General features: G+C 36.7%; 1 protein-coding gene across 3 annotated transcripts in view; it reads left to right on the plus strand.

Annotated features, from left to right (window-relative positions):
- The window catches only part of WDR37 (WD repeat domain 37), a 44,659-nt gene extending 28,356 nt beyond the window's left edge, over positions 1 to 16,303 (plus strand). For all 3 annotated transcript variants that reach the window (XM_062568878.1, XM_062568877.1, XM_062568879.1), the window contains 4 exons: positions 329 to 470; positions 10,919 to 11,053; positions 11,437 to 11,551; positions 13,140 to 16,303. In XM_062568878.1, the coding sequence (XP_062424862.1) occupies positions 329 to 470; positions 10,919 to 11,053; positions 11,437 to 11,551; positions 13,140 to 13,271 (524 nt within the window). In that variant the 3' untranslated portion in view covers positions 13,272 to 16,303. The remainder of the gene's footprint in view (positions 1 to 328; positions 471 to 10,918; positions 11,054 to 11,436; positions 11,552 to 13,139) is intronic.
- The last annotated feature ends 5,211 nt before the right edge of the window (positions 16,304 to 21,514 follow it).

Genomic DNA, 21,514 nt, shown 5'->3' on the forward strand with positions numbered 1-21,514 from the left:
CAACTTTGCAAATGCTCTGAGTATGATATTTTTACTCTTCTGAGTATGCAGTGTATCAGGATGCTTTTGCCTTTGCTCTATTGATAGGTATATTAAGAAGCAATAAATTACAGCCTCTTAATAATGTGAAATGAGTAATAGTTTGTTTTGCTTTTAAATATAATTTTCGTCTTGTGTGACAGCAGTAATGTTAGAATTCAGAATGATTATTCTGAATTGTTTGGGGCAGGGGGAGGAGGAACTTTGTCCTACTGACATTTCATTCCAGTGTATGTGGATATGAAAAGTCTTACTTCATTACTTTATACGTTTTCATCTGTGGTTGTAGGGCATGACCAAGAGCTAACACATTGTTGTACACATCCCACCCAGCGTCTTGTGGTGACATCATCACGTGACACAACCTTCCGTCTGTGGGATTTCAGAGATCCTTCTATCCATTCTGTGAATGTCTTTCAGGGCCACACAGAGTAAGTGACACTTGTTTTATAGCTTTTTTTTTTTTTTTTTTTTTTTTTTTTTTTTTTTTTTAAATTCAAAAGTATGAATATATTCATTTGCTAATCTGAACAAAACTGTTCCTATGCTCTTTTTGAGGTACTAAGTTCATTCCCCTGTTTTATGAGACTGATTTTCACAGAAACCCCTAACTGTCCTCCTTCAAATATAGTACAGCAGTACTTAATTTCCAAAACAGCAGCCAGGGCTCTTGGTGTGATATTGCTTATATATGGTAAGTCTAGATAAAAACTACCATTAAAATTTAAGGTATGAAGATTGTTTTCTGCCATCAGTTATGTCTGGAGCTTAGGGATATTGCTGTAGTGAAGTTGATGAAACATATTCCCTTTATTTGTCGCAGTGTTCAGTGTGAGATAAAGGTTACTTTTTTGGAACCAGAAAAAAAAAAATAAGGATTACTTTTTAAGCTAGAGTTTCTAATTGTGCAAAGAAAAAAAAGAAATTAAAGTAAGAACACTAATCACTACCTTCTGTCAAAACAATGATCTTTTTGATGTAACGCTTTTAGTTACTGCTGTAGACTTCCAGGTGTTATGCTGGCTGCTGTTGAATATAGACAATGTAGTCATGAGAATCCATGATATGTTGATAACTTACCTTTCTGTTAATCAGAGTTTGGATATATGGAAAACTTTGAAACATATTACTGAAGTAAGTTCATTTCTTTTAAGGTTCTGGAGGTTTGACCTTAACTGTTTAGGGAACTAAATTTAATATTCTAAGTAAAAGATGATTGTAAGTACTAATTCAAAAACAAAAAAACCCAAACATTTATTTACACTTCCATTTCTTGTTCATTTGCATATGTAGTTTGGATTATGACAAAGTTTAAGTCCATTTTCTCATTTTCTCAGCTATTAGGTGTAAGCTTTATCTGAATTAAAACCTCTTTTAAAAAACAACTCATCCCCTCTAAGACTCCCAAACCAGATAAATATTTGATAAATGGCAATCGTCCCGTATAAATAGCTGTCTTTTCCCGATAGGCTTAATTTTATAGTCTCTATCCTAGAATTGTTTCTTGTTATCTTCCTGCTGTTCTATCTTCTTCTCTAGAAGGACTTGTGAAAGTTGAGGGTTTACATGTCTGTTGGTGCTTGCATTTTTTTCTTTTCTTTTTTTTTTTTTTTAACCTGATGTACCTCATTACTTTGTCCTATAACTTGTTTTGGAGAAAAAAGGAACATGATTGACATTAGTGTCTTTCCATATACATGTTGAGATCAAATCACATTGATCTGGGGTGATGGTGCATGTCATAAGGGATGATAGCTGGTGTTTCAGGGTCTATCGCTGAGATCTATAAATTATCAAGGAGTTTATTTTTTATGGTATAGACCTTGAGCAATATCACTCTTATTCCAGCTTTTAACTGTCTTCATGTTTACATTTGCCTGTTTTGTCTTTTGTCTACATTTTGCTCTTTGAATGCTCTTAGTTCTTAACATTGGCATAGGCTTTTTCGCCAAAGACACTCCAACTTTTAAGGGCTTCCAAAGTGGCTACTATTAATGTCTAAGATTGTTTTGCTTATTATTTTGTTGAAGCGGTGATTCTGTTATGGAAGATGGGTATTTTACTGAAAAATATGGTCAAAAGGGAGATTGGAGCTCAGAATTTCACAGTCAAGAAGGATTCTTCCTATTAAGGATTTTATTTTTGGCCTGTTATTGTTATTGGCAACATATGTTTAAATTGCTCTCATTTTAACAATCTTCTCACCTTAAGCAGCATAAAGGAAACTATTTTAGCTGTTCACCAGAAAACATACGTAGTGCAGAGTTTAGTGGTGTAGAATAGAGGATAAATCCCCATAGCACTGCTCAGACAGGTATTTACCTTTTTAGATTCACTACCTAAGGAGCAGCTGCACCTTTTCGATGTTTTCTGTTGATGCATCTTCTGCTCAGGTTGAACTAATTCTATTTTTGGAAGTAAAACTGAATGCAAGGTAGACATGTGGCCTATCTAAAAATTCTATTTTTGATAGTAAGCAGGAGGCCTCACTCTTGTCTGCTTCCATTGTCCTCTCCTATAGTTGATACTCTTCTTTTTTAGATTCATCAAAGCTTTTTCTTTTTTTCTTTCTTTCTTTTTTTTTGTCTTTCTTGAATGTCTATTGAAATATCCTCCCAAATTTTTAATACTTTATAAGATCTTAAAAACAATTCTGTAAATTCGACATTAACCCTGATGATGTAAAATTGTTAACCCTAAGTTTTAACAGCTTCTTGCCAAGCAGGAGCTGTATATAGTTACTGTTTTTTTTTCCTGTATGTTTCATCCAGATCAACTGCTAACCAGTATGACTAGACACCAATCATTTCAATGAGTGCAAAGTAGAGCATTTATCACACCATACTGCACCTCAAGAATCTTATATTTCTTCTTATAACTGTTCTACCTGAACACGTCTACCCTGTCTTAGTCACACTGATACAGAGTATATTAAAAGTTGTGTGAAAGCTCAAAGGTGACATACACGGCTTTGCAAAGTGATGTATACAAAAATGTGATGTGGGATGATGCAGATTGCTTCAAGTACCAAGAGTTAGAGAATATTATTGTAAAAGATTTGATTTTTTACTAAATTTTTACTAAATAATGTTTGATGGCATATGATCACACAGCCGTATGGTGAAGGAGCCTGCAAGTTTTACCTGAACACGAGTGGGAGAACCAGTCCGGCAGATGGCACTGCAGCTCTGCCGCTGGCTGCGAGCCTGGGACCCGGGGGACCGCGGCCCTCTTTTCAGCAGCATTGCATTCCCTGTTCAGAAACACCAAAAACCTGCTGACCTCTCAGACAAGAGACTAGAAACTCTTAGGTATCAGCCTCTGACGTTGGAGGGCTGGCATTCTTTCTTCTGTCTCTTAAAACTCTGTACTCTTGGTACAAGAACAATTTTTAGGTTTTGAAATGTGAGGAAGGAAATCAAGACTCTAAACTGCTCATGAACTCAGGTTTTGTTCACTGCAGTATTATACGTCTTATCTGCATGCTGAAGACATACTTGGGTTGTGTAATTTCGACTTCTTGTTTAATGAATTAGATTTAAGATTTAGTCAAAATAGTGCAGTATCTTATGAAAATATAGTACAATGATGCTGATGTGTTGAGAGATTAAGGTATCTTGTTATATTCACAGTATGATTTTATAAATTTAATTGAGTTTGAAAAATGCAAAGCAATTACTGTTCATTGCCTTGTACCATAAAGTAATAGCCTGTCAAAATATGTATATATGTTAGCTATGAGAGATTATTTATAGCTTATGTAAATGGGCTAAGAAATCGCTGATTTTTGATGTTTTTAATAAAGAAAGCTGTTATGTGCTCAGAACAATCTATTTCATATAGTCACATGACAATTGTGGCACAGTCCAAGAAAAAAGTCTTCCTACAACAAGGTCAGAAGGGATCTGTTACGGTCAGCATGCCTCTTGAATTAATGCCTACTTTGAATTACAAGATAATTTTAGTAGAATTGTGGCTTGTATATTATGTTCTTCCAGTGATGAGGAATTCAACGTAGCCCTTGGTAAATCCTGAAAACTTCTCATCCCAATGGTTAGCTAACTTCCCTGTTAAACTGTTTATGTCTCCCTAGTCTGAGTCTGCCTGACTTCAAATTCTAGGCATTACATTTTATTTTGCCTTTCTGTTATATTGAATATCTTTGTTTTCTATGTAAGTAGAAACTTAGGTTGTGATGAAATCTCTTTTTATTCTCTAAAAATTAGAGAAATATAATTCCTTTGTTTGCTGGAAAATCTGAATTAAGAAAATGTACAAATATTTAAGCAGGAGCTGATTACGATCCTGGGCTGAATTCTGACATTTGGTGAATTGAGAATTAATGTCAAAATGGCATTCTGCATCAAGAGACTAATGATTGTTTTAGTTTCCTGGATGCTCAAATTTGCCTAGCTCAGTAGGCTTTTATAGATCCTCTATTCCTAAGATTTAATTTTCATATGCTAGTATGTGCTTGCTTTTAAGTACAAGTGAAGACCAAGTAAGTAAAGACCAACTAAGTGATGAGGGAAAAAAATTTTTGCAACAATGGCATTAGACATCCCTGTTGGAAAGTATCTCATTCTAGATATCCCCAATGTTGCAAAGTCACTGTTAGATATTCTTATTACTAGAGATTTCAGCCACATTTTCTTGGGGAAGTTAAAGTGTATATCAAGATAGTTCTAGACATACAAATTTATCTTTGATTAAAAGTTAGGCTGTGAAGAGCCTAACTTTTGAAGGCCTTTAGTGCCAAACAAAATGTTGCAAGTTGGACTACTGTCCGTAGGGTACAACCAGTTTAAACCATCTTTTCTTTTTGAGATACTCCTGTGCTTGCTTCTGCTTTTAATACCATTAGTGATGCTTTATCTACCTCTTTTCTACTCAAAGAATACCTTCTTAGGCATTCCTCATGTGTGGATCTCTCAGTACAACTGCTGTAAGAAATATTGCAAAATTTTTCTTATGAAACATTGGGTGAATCTATTACTGTTAGTATTCCTATGTTGTTCAGTTTCTTAGGAGTGTGTTGGGTGTTTTTTAAAATATTTTATTTTGCAGGTTGTCTGGCAATGGCCCCAAACTTGCATTTCAAACACTGTTTTTCCAATTCCACTTTTTCATGTGGCATATTCTTTACATACTTTACATGAAGATTATAGCCAGCAGCTTAAGCTCTGGGATTAATATTTTTTTCTTGTGCTTCTAAACATGTTCATGTAAAATATGTTTGGTTTCCCTGCTGGATATATGCTTGAAATAAAGCATGTTAAGGTTTGAATAGTTTTCGTGGAAGAGCTATTAGCAGCCATAACAGCTAACACTTGAAGCACCCAGCCTTGAATTGGTCAAACTTAGCTTTTCAGACTGGTAGCTTCTTTGTGAGTCTTTTAAAAAAGAGACAGGCAGGGGTCAGCAAGTTTTACATGCCTTTAGCTCATCTGAGTCACTTTCTGTTTTCTGACTCCCCCTCTACTCCCCGATTTCTCCAAAGCTTTATGTATGAAAATATTCTTTACAATTGTAAGACTCCTAGTAAGGACTGGGAAAGGCAAAACTTTCTGAAAAGTGTTCTTCTATGTTTATGTTCATGTGTCTGTATCTGAACTTTGTGAGTATGCATGTGCCTAATTTTCCTTAATAGATCTGGGCATAACATTTTCTGTAAGGTTTTATTGCAGTGATAATGAAGAAAAGGACTAATATTTGAAGCAGTTACTGGCCACTAAACTTCACAGATTAGGTGGTCCTATGACCCTTTTTGTACTATTTTCAACAAATGCCTATAACTAGGATCAGTTTCTCAAAATTTTAAATTGATTCAAGAGGGTTGATTTTGCACTTGAATAGGAACAATCATAAGCTATTTTTTTGTGGTGTTTCTTTTGTGTGTTTTATTTTTCAGTAAATGTGTCCTTTATTTTGACCCATCTAGAGAAACTCCAAAGAAAGCAGGAAAAAATTCAGGTGGTGTTAGACTAACACTGGTGCACGTGCATAAATGTAACATGGGTTTGTAAGCCACAATAATAAGTAATCAACTTTATAAAGTTTCCAAGGAGTTGTTATCAAACTAGCATCTAATGCCTAGGAAGGCATTAAAATGTGATGTTAATGTTACCTTTCACATGAGCAACACATTGGCCATATCTTGAAGATTTAAACCCATGTCCTAGTTTCCCAGCATATTATCCACTGGCCACGGACCATTCTGTGTGGAGATGCACTTTGCATAGTGACCTATTGGCTGGAAAAGACTGTCGCAGTTGTGGGTTTAGGTTAGATAAAATATTGTCATTATTTAAAATATGAGACACATCTGAGCGATCAAATTTTGCTGCTTAACTACAGTGAGATGCCTGTTGAATATATCTGATGGCTCTGTTTTAGTTCAGTTTTTCCACACCTAGTCCAACATGCAGGTTGGTGCTTATGAGTAGATGCCTCTCTGCAGGCACAGAACCAGGCCATCTTTAGCGTTTAATGGCAAATCTTGGTATAAGCTGTGTATCAAAGTGGGAAGAACAGTGTTAACTTTTTTTTGATGTAGCGCCAAAAAGTGTTCTGCATCAGCATTTCATGGTCCAACATTTCCAACATCATTTTTTTTTATCCTGTGTGTGAAATTTCAGCAGATTGTTATGCAAAACAGTTTTGTGTCTCAGTGTGACTGGGGAGACAGCTGTTCGGCCTAATGAGGAGTGCGAGCATTACCGTCTTGCTGTTGATTGAGACCCACGGAGGGAGCAGGATGTTCCAGATCAGGCAGTGGTGTGTGGTGAGAAAGTGCCACGCTGTCAGCTGGAAGTACACGCTCGGCTGCTCCCCGCGACAAGATAAATGAGTTTTACTGGGGTTTGGCGGAGTCTGAAGCTTTTCGGGAGAGTAGTAGTAGCACACCAAACTCCCTGTGGGACCCATGGTTTAAAGTGTCATAAGACTGTTTCCTCTTTGCCAATTTTTTTTTTAATGTCCTACAATACCTGTCATCTTTTTGAGTTATTAAAAACCTAATGTCTTCTAGCATTCCATTAACACAGGGTCTGATGATCTTTTGTTGACAATTATTAATTTAGCCAAGAGGATGTTAACTACAGTTTCAGCCTGCTTAGAACAAATTGAAGGCGAATATCAACAGAGAGTAAAAACAGTCAGAAGAAAATGCAGAAACAAATCCTTTAAATTTTGTGGTGTGGGTGGAGTTAGGAAGGGAATATTTTTGAAGGATTATTTGTATATTGGCTGCTGTGCCAACTTCTTTCTCCCTATGCAGACTTTCCTTCCTGTATCCTCTCCTTCCTCCTTAAATTGGACTGAAATCCTGTTCTAGTTCCTGAGTAAACAGTGGGTTTTCTTTGTGTTGTTGTTTTTGTCTTAATTCAAAAAAATATTTTTAAAATTTGGTGAGATGCATCTGTCTTATCTTGAGAGCAGTCTTAAATTGGAATAGCACGGGAGGCAAAGCATGATTTGTAATGCCTAAGAAAAGCTATGACAACAACGTTTCCTCATGTTTCTTCGTGGTGTCAGTTGTACCTGTCCTTGAATTTAAGTGTCAATCTGTTTTTTAAATGAGCGTGTTCCACATAAAGAAACTTCTCGCACTTGGTTGTTACTAAGGCCACTGAAAACACTGCTAGGCAGAGGTCAGTCGAGTACTGGTAACTTCCCCCAAGTTGTCAGTCTTGGGAGAGCGATGTGCTCTTGGCCTCGCTAGCCGTGGTATGAAGTTACTTAAAACTTTTAGGCTTGCAGTTGTATTTTGAAAATGGGAAATTTGTGAGGATTGAATCAGGTGTAGCACTGTGTTATGCAGTACAGATACAGATTTTTTTGCTTTGAAACTATGGGACTAAAATTCTTGATCGTAAACACTAGGTTCAGTAAAAGCTGGTTATATAGCTAGCCTTTGTGTTCAAAGCTCCTTATTTTATTTTATTTTTTTAAAAAAATCTTTTTCAAGTCACACATACATGCAAATTCCAGACTGCAGTGTCTTAAAATGATGAACTGCTGAGGTGGTAGGTAGAGGGGCAGGACTACAAAACTTCTTTAAGGATGTCACTGAAAATGGCTTGGCAGTCTTCCTTCTGGCTTACTATCATTTGTCTGGTTATCAGAGAGAACTACAGGAAAAATTCATTGCATTTTTATTTTATAAGCTTTTTCTTGTTTTATCCAGTAGTATCAGAATTTATAGTTACAGTGGAAATAATACAGAAAAGGAAGTATTTTTTGTTTGAAAATGTTTCTCTTTTGACAGGAAAAGAAAGGGTTGAATTGGCATTCTGTTTGCACAGCAATACTTCTGAATGTTTTTATGTGAAATATGATAAATCAAAGAAAGAGAATTTTATGTAGTCAGAAAATCTTAACCAGATTTGACAGTGACAAGTGATAAAGGAGAACCAATATGAGATCAAAGAGTTGTAAAGCTGTGTAAAGTTGTGAAAAAAGCATTTGAAATTGGAGGATTATTTTGAGACATTTTCATAACATGTTACAACTGTAATTGGAATAAGATGTATGATGGGAAAACAAATTAGATCTTTGTGTTAGTAGCAGATCCTATGTATTCATTTCCTGGTTATATAGCTAGCCTTTGTGTTCAAAGCTCCTTATTTTATTTTATTTTATTTTTTATTTCTGTCTTGGATTCCTTCTGCTGAAGTGCACAAGGAAAGTCCCACAGTGTGCGTTAAAATACATAAGTATTTCATAGCCAATTTCAAACTTACAAATAGTGTTATTTCAAATGTATTACAGTACTGAGTTCAGTGCAAGTCTGAAAGTTAATTTTAAGTTAGTTTTTTCTTGGTGTTGTCACCAGTAATATTAGAAGGATCAATTCTGCAAACTGTTCTCTTGAAATACAAGCAGAATTTAACTCAACTTTGGAAATGTCTCTTTCGAATGGATAGAGGTATGAAAATTTTAGCACAAAGCTAGTTTTTTTCTGAATTTTCCAGTTAGTCTAGGAAAAAAGAGATGAAAAATTGTACTAACATAGACTTGATAAAATTTATACATATTATCGAACTCTGCTGGGTATAGAGCTTGTAATGCTTTGATTGTTTGTTTTAATGTTCAGTCCTTTATGCTGCATTTTAATATTGAGTATGGTGGCAACTACAGTGCATTTTTTTCCCCTTTTCCTTTTGGAGGTTGGGGGAAAAGAATTTGTGTGCAGGGGATGAGCTTGGAAATTCCAATTTGAACATTTTACTGAGATATTTTGCAGCCTGGATAAAGAAGTAGTGAAGAGAGACCTGCAGTTGTTAGTAAGTTTATGGAGTACAGGTGGGTGGAAGATAAGTGCTCTTGGAACATGCCAGCTCTATCCTGAAGTGATAGAGCTTCCCAAATGTTAAGGTGCCTAATGAAAGAGAGTCATCAGTTACGGCTTTCATGATACGTTTTAACTTTTTGACTCAGATTCGTAAAGTCCAGAAGATTAGGCAAAGACCTTTTGGTTCACATTATAATCATCTCCCTGGTGGCTTAGCTGTGCTCTAATAAAGCATTAGGAAACTTGGTATCATGAATAAAGTGGGCCTTCATCCTAATTAAAACTTAATTTGGTGTCAATTTAAATTAAGAGGCCTGCATAAAGTGGTCCGTTGTGACCTGGCTAGCGCTAATCTCAATCAGCAGCTTGGATAGGACATGAATTCAAATTTCTGCAGAACAACCAAAGTGACAGTAACAAAAGACAACTTAAATTAAAATTACTGAATTCTAAGAAATTGATGTGCATGACCCAAGTTACAAGATAGGTTATTAAATGAAATCTATAAAAACAGAGGTGAGAAGTCTTTTTGTAATTATCTTAGGGAGAGATGAAAATGCTTTGTTAGTACAGTATGCAGAAAACAACTTTTTTTTTTTTTTTTAACGAGTTGAGAATTTACATAGTACTAACATAAGCACAGAAACTTTAATTGCTTAATATGGAACAACAGGTACAAGTAAAAGTTGATTTGAAAAAACATCTCCTCATCATGAGAATTAATTATTCACATTCAACGGTATACTATTCCTATAATAAAATTCTGTGTGTAATCTTTCCTGTGAGTAACATGCTGCGCTTAAGATCACCCAAAAGATTCTTGGGAGTCTCTCTCTCAAGACAACTTGCCATTTTTCTTATCTTACTATCAGACTTTAGATACTTGTAGAATAGGAATGTTAGAAATCAGGAGACTGAGAGTTACTGCTAGTAGAGTTATACTTAAAGCTCTAGCTGTGTATTATAGCATGTTTAGCTGTGTATTCAAAATAGTATTAATTTTATCTCAAATTGTGAATTTTGGATCTCTTTTGTCTATGCTATAAATCATATATGTTCTTGAGGTAACTTTAAAAAAGAGTCTTTGGATGGAAAATACAGGAATTTGACTATTGATTTCAAAAGACCTAAGAAGGAAAATTTTACTGTATACTACTGATTCTGTTTTGATTATCTGAATACTTACTGGACATTAATTACTATATAAGTGAATTAAGAATTCTTGAGACTGAACTATGAAAATTTATCCCAATAAAAACTATATTGTGTTATATTTAGTTCATATTAGGACAAATGGAATGTGAGAGGTGTCTCCAGACTGACTTTTTCCTTCTGGGCTTCTTTTCTTAGCGCTTTGAACAGCCTAGCCCTGTAGGTCTTAAGTGACAAGGCTTCTTGTAGGAATATGTTTTATTCTTAAATCCTCACTTGATGGTTTAATGTTTCAAGTTATTTTAGTTTTAAACAAAAATGCAAGGTAAACATTTTAAATGGAATACAGGAACAGAAACAGAACTTTAAATTGGACGTTAGTTTAATGAAGATTTTTAGAGTTTGACCCTATTTTTGCTCCTAATCATTTAGCACTGTGACATCAGCAGTTTTCACTGTGGGAGACAATGTTGTTTCTGGAAGCGACGATCGTACTGTAAAAGTCTGGGATTTGAAAAACATGAGGTCTCCTATTGCAACTATCCGTACAGACTCTGCAGTCAACAGGTAAACAGACTTTTGAGTTAGAATTTTCTAGTCTTAATTCATCGAATATAAATTTAATTTGGTGACTAAGGTTGTATGGTGAAATTCATTAGATTTAGAAAAAGCTCTGAAGTTGTTTCATAAAATACACGAATACACGAGTAATGCATTTTTAATAGATGCATCATATTGCTTTTCTGGGATTCGTATATATGGTACAGAGGTTAAGCCTGTTTGAGCATCTAGTGTTACAGAAAACATGTCAGTGGTTTAGTGTACTTAATTCTGCTTCTGAAATCTACTAGGGAAAAATCACTTTATGTGAACTGAAACTCGTACTGTCAAAATCTGTTTTGCCAGGCTCACTGTTTTGTACATAACCTGCTTTTGTCTCTTCTCTGCAGGATTAATGTATGTGTTGGTCAAAGAATCATTGCCCTTCCACATGACAACCGACAGGTTAGATTATTTGACATGTCAGGAGTGCGATTAGCACGCCTCCCTCGCAGTAATAGACAGGTAACTGAAATTTTATAGCCTTAAAGTGTGTCTGTTCTTCCCTTTCATATAAGGTTAAAACAAGGGTTTAGCTCTGGCTTAAAAGCTAAGAAATACTGAAGGAAGCTTGTCTGTAGAAATGTTAATTATTGAAAATGACCAACATGCAAATAAGTAACATCCTTTTGGATTGTTTTTTAATTGAAATCAGAAAGGTGGTTTCAGTTAACTGAATTTCATCATAATTTTTCTCCTTGTTATAGCGATACTAGTGTCTAAACTTTATGAAACAAAAAATATTTAAGAGCCTTCAAAATGTGTTTTAACCTATTGATGTGAAAATAACTTGCTGAAGTTTCATATTTGTTTCAATTGCAGCATATTTAATTTGTTTTATAAAGAAGTAAAAAAAAGTGAGGTCACTTCATGTGATACTGTGATAGATTCTGCTCCCCTTCTCCATGCTTATGCAAATAAATATTTGTATTTGGGACCAAGTACCAAATCATCATTCCTTTTTTCCAAACTGAAGATTTGTACATTTGTGGTGCTACTTTGCATAGTGAAAAACACTAATGGAACAAACTAGAGTAGGTGAAGTTAATTATCTAATGTCACTTGAGCGTGTGTGCATGGTGTTTTTCTTTCTTTCTTTCTTTTTTTTTTCTTAATGCTTTGGTTTTGTGGCATATTTCACGTACTTCATAAACAGTATGTTTCACAATAACGTGTAAGAGCAGTGGTTTATGTCCTTCCTATATCACTCACGAATCTATGGCGACCAGCTATGTGAGTGGATGCAGCCACTGTTGACAGAATTTGGGAAGAAAAATTTAAGAACATTCACCTAAACAGAGAAGAGACTAAACACTCACCTGTTGGTTAGTCTTAGTGAATAAATGTTTAGTCTTAATTTTTTTTTAGTATTTCCTAGACAGGCACTACAGAAAACATGACATTTTTTTTCACTTGAATGTTGCCCAAAATGCTCTTTGGGGCATTTCTTATGCTATTGTATTTGAGTAATAGATTCTGCACTGCTTTTTCTCAGTAATGGGATAACATTCTTCCTGCTCTATTATTATCCTTTCTGTATTATGAATATGATGAACAATAAAATCAGCACTTCATCTTGCAAACTCATAGCAAAGTAGTTACCCGCAAGTAATGCCTTATTTTAAGATTGCTTCTATAAATGAAAATGCTAAAATCAAAATTCAATTTACATTTGTAAGCAAAATGGTAAATAGCTAGACCTACCTGGAAAAACTTTAACATTGTGATAGGCTTGTTGGTATGCTTCTGTTATTATGGGCCCAGTGCTGACACTGAGGAATATTATCATTATAAAGATGAACCTAACTAAGACCTTAGGATTCCCAAATACCATTTGTAAAAAGTAACTTGAGCATTATTATGTTTTCATTTTGAGTCATTGTATTTAATTTAAAGTTTTTGAATGTAAAATTTGTTTGGAATACATGCTAAGCCTTAGCAAAATATAAATTATCATTATTTAAAAAAAACCTACAGTTCACATTACCTTGTTGATTTAAAACCTTTTCAAAGTATATCTGAAGTAATACTAGTATCTCCTAAACTGTTACAGGGCCACAGAAGAATGGTTTGCTGCTCTGCATGGAGTGAGGACCATCCAATATGTAACCTGTTTACATGTGGATTTGATCGTCAGGCTATTGGCTGGAACATCAACATCCCTGCTTTGTTACAAGAAAAATGAAATGCTGGAAGTATTTTTGCATTTTATGTTGCCATGGACTTCTTCACTTTTGCAGACTTTTCTAAATACTGGTCTGCTGTTGCTGTAAAAGCTCATCCTTAAACGGAGAGTTTTGCAAATGTTGTTCTTGTTACCACATTGTGCACGGTTTGCATGAATTGTACAGAAAATGTGATTTTTTTAAAAAAAATAGTTTGTCTTGTGTATCAACTTTTATATTTTGGCATCCACTGGTCAATAAGTTCACTGTTGCATAGAGCACATAAATGTTCATAAGTTATTTAGCATTTATTAGATAAACAGTAGGGCATTAAATTTGTGACATAAATGTGAAAGTTATGTAGTTACTGTAGAGATTATATAGCAGTCTGTTACATTTTTCCATGACTCTACATATCTGCCTTGTGTTAAAAAGAATCTGCAGGCCTAAAACTTTGAAGTGAAGTGTGAATTTCATTAGTTGTATGATTGTAAACATTTTTCTGTTTGCATCAGTTTGGAATTATTTTTTTAGTGCTGCAGTATTGTGCAACTTAACTCCATTTTTATTCTAGTTACTGGAGAAATAGTAAATTTGAAGGAAAATATAAGCAAGTTATAATGAGTACAGAATGTCAACTTAATTCAGGATGCTTTTTATACTTTTCTTTTGAAAAAGAAAAATGTTCATTCTGCCCTTCTTGTATAAAACTGATTCTAATCTCATGGCATTTCGCACTAGCAAAAATTCAGAATATTGTAAATCTTATCACTAAAATTGTCAAGCAAATTCTGAAGCACTTTAGTTTATAGCTATTGTTATAAACCATTTATGAAAGTTTGACTTTACCAGTGAATGTGAGTTGACCTTTAAAAGAAGGATTTGATTCTTTTTGGAGATCTACCCAGAAATGAAATCATGTTTTCTGTTATTGTTGTTAGTTTTTTTTTTTTTTTTAATATATATATATATACCTACAGTGAGCGTACTTTTAATTGTGCTCACTTCCCTTATTTTTATTTTGAGCCAGCAATACAAAGTAAATGAGTACTACCTCAAAAATGAATGTTAGTCAAGATGCATTGAAATTATCTGTAGCCTAGAAAGGAAGCACTTTTGGTCTCTGGCAGAAGTACGGTCTTTAACATGAGAGGAAAGACAATCATACTAAATGTGATCTTTAAGATAATTAACACTTAAAGCTAATGGAGCAATACGATAAGTAAACATCATCTGTCACCTTTGTGTTCTCAGCCGTGGCTAGGGTTGCTACAGTCCCTGTTTTATACCAAAGGGGGATAATTATGTAGGTTTCCCTTCTTTCTCCCAAATGATATTACTCTGGTTTTGCTTCTCACTGTGTTTAGTCTTTTTTTGCACCGGCAGCATGACATTATACCACAGCTGTTGGTTGTTTAAATAAATGCAAGTGGCAGCTGACATCTTCAGAAAGGCTGCTTCAGACAGACACTTCCTTTTACCTGAAGGGAGATACTGCCCCTAATCGTCTGACATATCACAGTGTAAGATGGAGGGTTAGAGCGATCCAAGGGTGTGCCCTTATAATGGGATTCTTAAAGTGGGTTACCATAAGATACTAAATATTTCGGACTTTTAATCACATTCTTATGATTATGTGAAGCTACAGCTGTGCTCAGGTCCTCTACAACGGTGCTTGTAATGACAGTAAGGCTGCCGTGTAAGCTGGTATCTCCTATTAACTAATATATAAAGGTAAAGGAGTAGAATGGGATGAAAGAGTGAATGCATCACTGCGTAATTATGGGGAAAACAGTGACCTAGAAGTGGTTTGGAGTACAACACTGAGAGAGATAAGAGGGCCAAAGAGTTTAATAAAGAGTATATGTGTTATCTTCATAGTACAGGTTGTCATAGTAACTTGATCTTAAATTCTCCCCCCCCCCTTTTTTGAAGTAAAAGATTTATAAATAACTAATATTTTAAAACGGTTTCAGTACTGAAACTAGTGAGGTTGGGGAAAGCAGCTACAGACTTTTAACTCTGGTTATCAGAAGACTTAACGGTTGCTGTTAAAGTTTATTTTCACTTTTTTTCTTCCTGGATTTTTAGTACTGGGGTAAAAACATTTGAAGTTGGGTTGTAAGTATTATTTTTTAGGAAAAAAAGGCTCATTTTTAGTTTTTGAAAGAGAGAACTTAGCACAGGTTGTTGCTCTTTAAAAATAAATGTCTGTTCAGCCAGTAGAAGCATTTTTTTTCAGTGTGGCCTGTGCATAGATATCTTGAGCAAAGATTAACTCTTTAACTATCTGAGGTAGGGAAAGGGTCACTGGTTTTCATTCTGCTACACTAAATTGTTGAGCTTCTCAAATACATATGTAACACAGGACCACTAGACTCTATGCAGTTTAATCATCTCTACTGCAAACTTTTTATATCACCAGAGGGACCAACCTCTGGCACTAGGAGTGGGATGACTAACTCGCTTTCACTTGAGGGGGGAGGGAAAAAAACAATGAAGGTGCTAGAGCCACGTTCTTATGAGCAGGCTAATACTTAATCAGCTAAATACTAAAGTATCGCTTAGCTTAATTTTATATATTGTACTGAAGATAAACTGAGGCCATTATTCCCCTTTAAGCAAATTACACATGAGCTGTGGTAGTGAACAATGTTACATTGACTAAATATGTGGAAAACATTTCATGGCTTTGAATGCTCTAAACAGAGCTTTTCAGCACTGAACAATGTCCAACATTTCATAAAATGGAGGAGAGTTGCAGTTACAATTTCAGTATTGATGCAGAATTTCAGAGAAAATTCATCACTGGGCAAAATCAAGCTTTTATGTCTCTTTCTCTCGAGTAATGCACATCAATTTTCACAAATTTTGTATATATGTTAAAATCAGGAAAATCGAAAGTGAGACATCTTATGTGTTGCCTAAATCTGTGAAAACCACCTTTTTGGAGAAGAATTTCTAAGTTATGTGGAACCACTTTTTATTATTCTGCTGATTTGTTTTTAGATGTAAAATGTTTTTCTTCATTATGATTCAAAATGCATTAAAACAGTCAAAAAAAACACCCCTTTTTTGCAAGTTTTGATTATTCTGTGTTGCATTAGAATTGCTGTTAATTTTAGTTTTTCAGCTTCTTAGTAGCCAAATGATCTTCCTATCAATTTTCCACTCTCTTCTTCTTAAAGTTCATTTCCAAGGAAATGATGGGCACAGTTCCTTTGGAAGAAAGCCAAGTCTGTCTCTGAATATAGGACTTCCATGGTGCAATTGCTCATCCTGACAGTTAAGTATATGAACTGAAAGGTGCTCAGAGCTGCATTTATAGTCGTCATCTCCAGCTTATATAAGCAATTTTGTAATTACATTTTATTATGCAGATTATGCAAAAGTTTCCATATGACTTTTTGTAACCTATAAATTATTCTTTTATGAAGTCTAAACCACAGATACTATACAACTAGTACGTTTAGAATACACTGAAAGTATTGCAAAACTTCACTTGTGGGGGAGCCACCCTCATTAATTGCACTTTCCGTAGCTTAAGATAAAGATTGTTTATCCTACCCATGTCATTCAAATCATAAAGGTTTGCAACGATGAGAGCAACCCAAAGAAGGTTTGTGCAGAGATGCTGGTGTCTGACCAGGCTCTTCCATTTGGTTTTGGACATCAAGGCAAAGCCCTGCCCAGGCCAGCAACTGAGTGCAGAACACTGCTGTACACGTCCCGTGTTTTCCTTGTATGTAGTTAAGGGTCCCTTACTACCACATTTCCAGCACTGAAGTGCTAGTGCTCTGCAAAATTATTATTACTTAATGTCTGTAGTGATAGGATCGAAAAAAAAGACTGAAGCGGTAAGGGGGTACAATTAAAATGGGGACTGAATCGAGATAAAACCTCTAACCTTGTGTTTTTTTAATCAATAGATATGGAATTTAAATGAAGTCAGGGCTTCTTGCAATTGGCTTAAATATGTGCTACTTGTAACATTTTTAAATCTAGTGACAAACACTTAACAAAAGCTACTTCTGTTAATATTTTTTTGTGGAGGGGGTTTTAAATTGAATATATGTGCTGAGGCCTAGATTTTAAAACTATGAGTACATAGCATGCAAAAATAAGTGATTTCACTAGCATGTCTGTGCTCTGATTTTCAGAGGAGCTGCAGTGGAATTGGCTCTGTCGCGTGTCACAGTGTGCTCTTTAGACCAGTGCAGAATTTTTATTAAATGCTCCATTGAGACCAAAGTATGTCACTGAAAAATTATTCAGCCTTGTGATATTTTAAGTAGTGTTGTTACCTTTTCTAATTCCCACAGGTCAGAGTTTTCAGATTGTAAGTAATTTGTAAGAGCTTACAGCAGAAATCCCATTTAATTCAGACAGTAAATCTTGGCCAAAATGTGCCAGTGACTGGGAAAGCTGTCGTACTGGAGAAGTGTGTTTGCAAATGTCGTGGCCACTGCTTGTCAGTGCCTTCCTAGGAAGAATACTCATTTCTGTCAGGGAGTGCTATTTCTCAGTACAGAAGCATGAGGCCGGAAAGTATTTGCAGAATCTAACCACAGTGCCTGAATTAGCAGCTTAGTTCCTTGTATAATTTTTGGAAGTTTCTGAAGAATTGTTCAATGTTCCATGTTAAAGTTAGGATTTAAGCATTCAGACCTTTTGCTAAATGGAAATGGTGTAAAATGTCCATGATTGTATGTAAAACAGAAGAGAGTTAACAAGTAAATACAAGTCCTGGTTTAAACTGTTTTGGAAATGGAACTTGGGCTGTAGTCTGGCTGGCATCTGTTTAGCAGTGCTGGCATTGCAATGTGAATTAATGGTGCTGCCTGGTGCTACTCGAGGCCCCGTTTCCAGCTGCTGCTAACTGTGCAATTTGCCTGCTTCAGCTAAAACTTTCCCTGCATGTACTGGTTGCTTGATTTGAGTGACTGAACTCATACATATTCAAATATACATAGCCCCCCCCCCCCCAAACACACACACACACACACACACACAATTCTACTGTTATGTGCAATACTGAGGAAATCAAACCTGAATGCATATGCCTGAAGCGCCCTGACCATTCCAACCAAAGTTGTATTTCTGAGAAACCACTTGTATGATGGGTAGGATTGCAGCTGGATCTCACCTATGCCGCAGTGCTTGCCTTGATGAGCTCCTTGTTCCATATAACAGCGAAGGGCTGTTTTTTGAACAGAGGATGTAGAAACTCTAACTGAATGTACATTTCTATAGATTGCAGCTCAAAAGCTTCAAACCATTTATCTTGCATGGCATAAAATTAATTGACTAAGGAGAATTCTGAGAATTTCCCCTAAGACAGAGAAGCAGTAACACTTCTGCTGAGCAGAAGCAGCAGCAGACCTGCTTGCATACCTTGCTTTCAGGCACAGAGGGTGCTCCGTGGTAGCTGGATGCTGATGGGCACCCAGGGCTGACCTCACGGGAAGCAGCAGAAGGGCAGATAACTGGGAACGCAGCGTTCACAGCAAGCCAACAGCCGTTGCTCGCCCTGGTGCACAGAGGGGGACGTGACCCCGAGTGACAACTGCTGCATCTGAAACTGCGTGGAATGAAACCGAAGCCTAACTCGTACGCGGGAGAGAGCTGGAGCCGCACAGGCGGTGGGAAAGGGAAGAGATTTGCCTTGGACAGCTGCTCGGGTCAAAGAGATGGAAAGCCCAAGAGGTGAAAGAAATCAAGAGGAAAGAGTCTGAGTCACAAGATGTTTTTTATGCCAGACTGATGGAAGAAACAGGCCTCTGAGAACCATCTATAGAGCTGATGGCGCTTGTTTTTTCCCAGGACTTCTGTTGCTTAAGACTCCCTCTTTCTGGAGAGAGGAATATTTAAGAATGTATTCAAGGATTTCCATGTTATCTTTCCTACTCAATACCTTAGACATTATTTACTCACATTTAAATCTTGGTGCTGTGTAATTTAGGGCTTAGGGCTTCTTCAGCCCTAGTTTGTTGGAGCAGTGTCTGATTTTGCATTTGCTTATCACAGTTTCACAATAATCGGGTTGGAAGGAACCTCTAGATCATCTTTTCACACATTTCAACCTTCAGACATTAGATCACTGTAGCTGTTTTTTTTTTAATGTTGCATTTTTTCTTGTCTTTTTTTTTTTTTTTTTTTTTTTTTCTTTCATCTGGAATGTCTCTCCCTTATATTCATGCAGGTGTTTCCAGTAATATTTTTGATAATATGATTTATTTCAGCAAACCGATTTTTTCTTTCAAAAAAACACTGGCAAATTTTTAAAGGAAGCAATTTTAAATGAATCAGTTATGAACAGTGCATTAAAGGAAAGTGGAAGCTGAAACCCTAGTTAGAGCCATATCTTTGCAGGGATTAGCTGTACTCTACAAAAATCCAGTACTTTTAGGAAAAAAATATAAATTTTGCCAGGTAAGAACAACTAAAGCCTTAAGTTTTGCTCTGCTAGAAATAGACACAAACAGAAATACTTATGAAGAATGATGTATAGAAAATCAGTGTTATTAAGGCCAAGGTCATCATAATGATACCATAACTCAAGAAGCCTTAACCATGAATAAATCTGCTAAGGGAGGACGGGGTGACAAGTCCTGCAAGCATAGCACAGAAAGGGTTGTTCCTGCTCCACTGAGCCCATGCAGCTGCAGCCATCACGCAGTAAGTGAACGCTAGCAACGGGCACCGCTGTCCGAGGGTGCTCCTCGTTTCGGGCTCCTCACAACTTGGTAAATTCCCTCTTTTCCTAGCGCCTCCATCTTCCCGTCAAGTCAGGCTTTGCACAGGAGCCTGCAGAGACAGAAAGCCCATAGACACGGCTACCACCTTGGGACCCTGCCTTGCTTTCCCTGGCCAGCTCACTGCCATCCGCGGGCCATGACGGGCACAGGAGCAGCCGGGGGAGTGTGGGGAAATGAGCCCTTCTCCGTGAGAGCGGCAGGCTGCGCTCCCCAGTGCTGGCAAGCCAGTTACCGCGATATTTCCAGGAAGTGCGGCAACGAAGGAATTTGGGATGGTGGAGGAAAATAACAAGCATTTGCAAAGGGTAATGACCAGCACGAGGGACTGTGCAATAGGGCTTGCTGGAAAATGTAATGAGTGTCTGAGGCTTGTAATCGGTGAGGGGTGGTCAGAGTTGGCTTCCTAATGGTTGAAAGAGAAGGAAGGAAATGGCTATGAAGGGCCTTGGAAGTGAAAACAAGTAGCTCTCAATGTTATGGAGCATTTAAAGGAAAAAATCTGATGTCACAGAGCTTTTAAAGAGAGGTTTGATATGGTTAAAGAAGACTGGCACTTGCAGCGGCATTGTGCGAGACCAAAGAAAATGGGTTTGTAATGATACGGGATACTACCAGAATCTTCATTTTAGTTTTTTGGCTGATTAGGGAAAGGTCCCACTTTATTGATACCATATAAAAACAGGTCTGGAAGTTTTAGGCACAGGCTTGATCTGAGAGGTCTCCAAATTTAGGTAATGACTAGCAGCAAGGCAGAACCTGAAGAGAAAAGGCTCTGCTGTCCTTCAGTAGAGTATACGTCCATGGGACAAGATTAGGGAAACTAGAATTTGGGTCGAAGAAAAAGATCTGGGAAAGATGGATCTGAGAGTCATCAACATACGAGCTCAATTTGTGTTTGTAAACAAGACTGCCCAGAAGTAATAGAGAAGAGAAGGAGACAAAAGACAGGGCCCTGTGATCATGCACAGAGATGGAGCCTGAGCAGATCTTCCAAAAGTCCTGCTGGAGCAGCATGGATGGGAAGCAGCTGTGGGAGGACAGTCATAAAGGTAAGAAGGGGTGGCGAATACACTGAAGGAAGAGCACGTGAGCTGTTGAAGGCCTGTTGAAGTGGACAGAGGCATGACAGGAGGAGAATAGATTGCTGCCTTGGACATTTAATGAGAAAGAGATCATTACAGGCTGTGGCAAAAAGAGATTCAGGGGTGCAACAGTGGTAGATGCCCGATGGGAGATGAGGAGATCTGGGGAGCAACCCTGGCCAGCATCTCACTGAGGAAGGGGAAGGGAGGAGGAAGGCCAGGCTAGGAGCCTGTGGGACCTGCGGAGAGAGACCAAAGAAAACATCATTATGGGAGAAAGAATAAAACAGGAGAAAAATAAAACACAAAAAACAAGAGCATGGATAAAAGTGGATGTAAAGGAGATGAACTTGAGTCACTAAGTCAAGTGAAAAAGTGAGAAGAAGTAAAAATGGAAAAAGCCAGAGTCTCTGAGAGAGGAGG

This window comes from Rhea pennata, chromosome 2 (assembly GCF_028389875.1).
Source record: "Rhea pennata isolate bPtePen1 chromosome 2, bPtePen1.pri, whole genome shotgun sequence".
NCBI classification, from domain to species: Eukaryota; Metazoa; Chordata; class Aves; order Rheiformes; family Rheidae; genus Rhea; species Rhea pennata.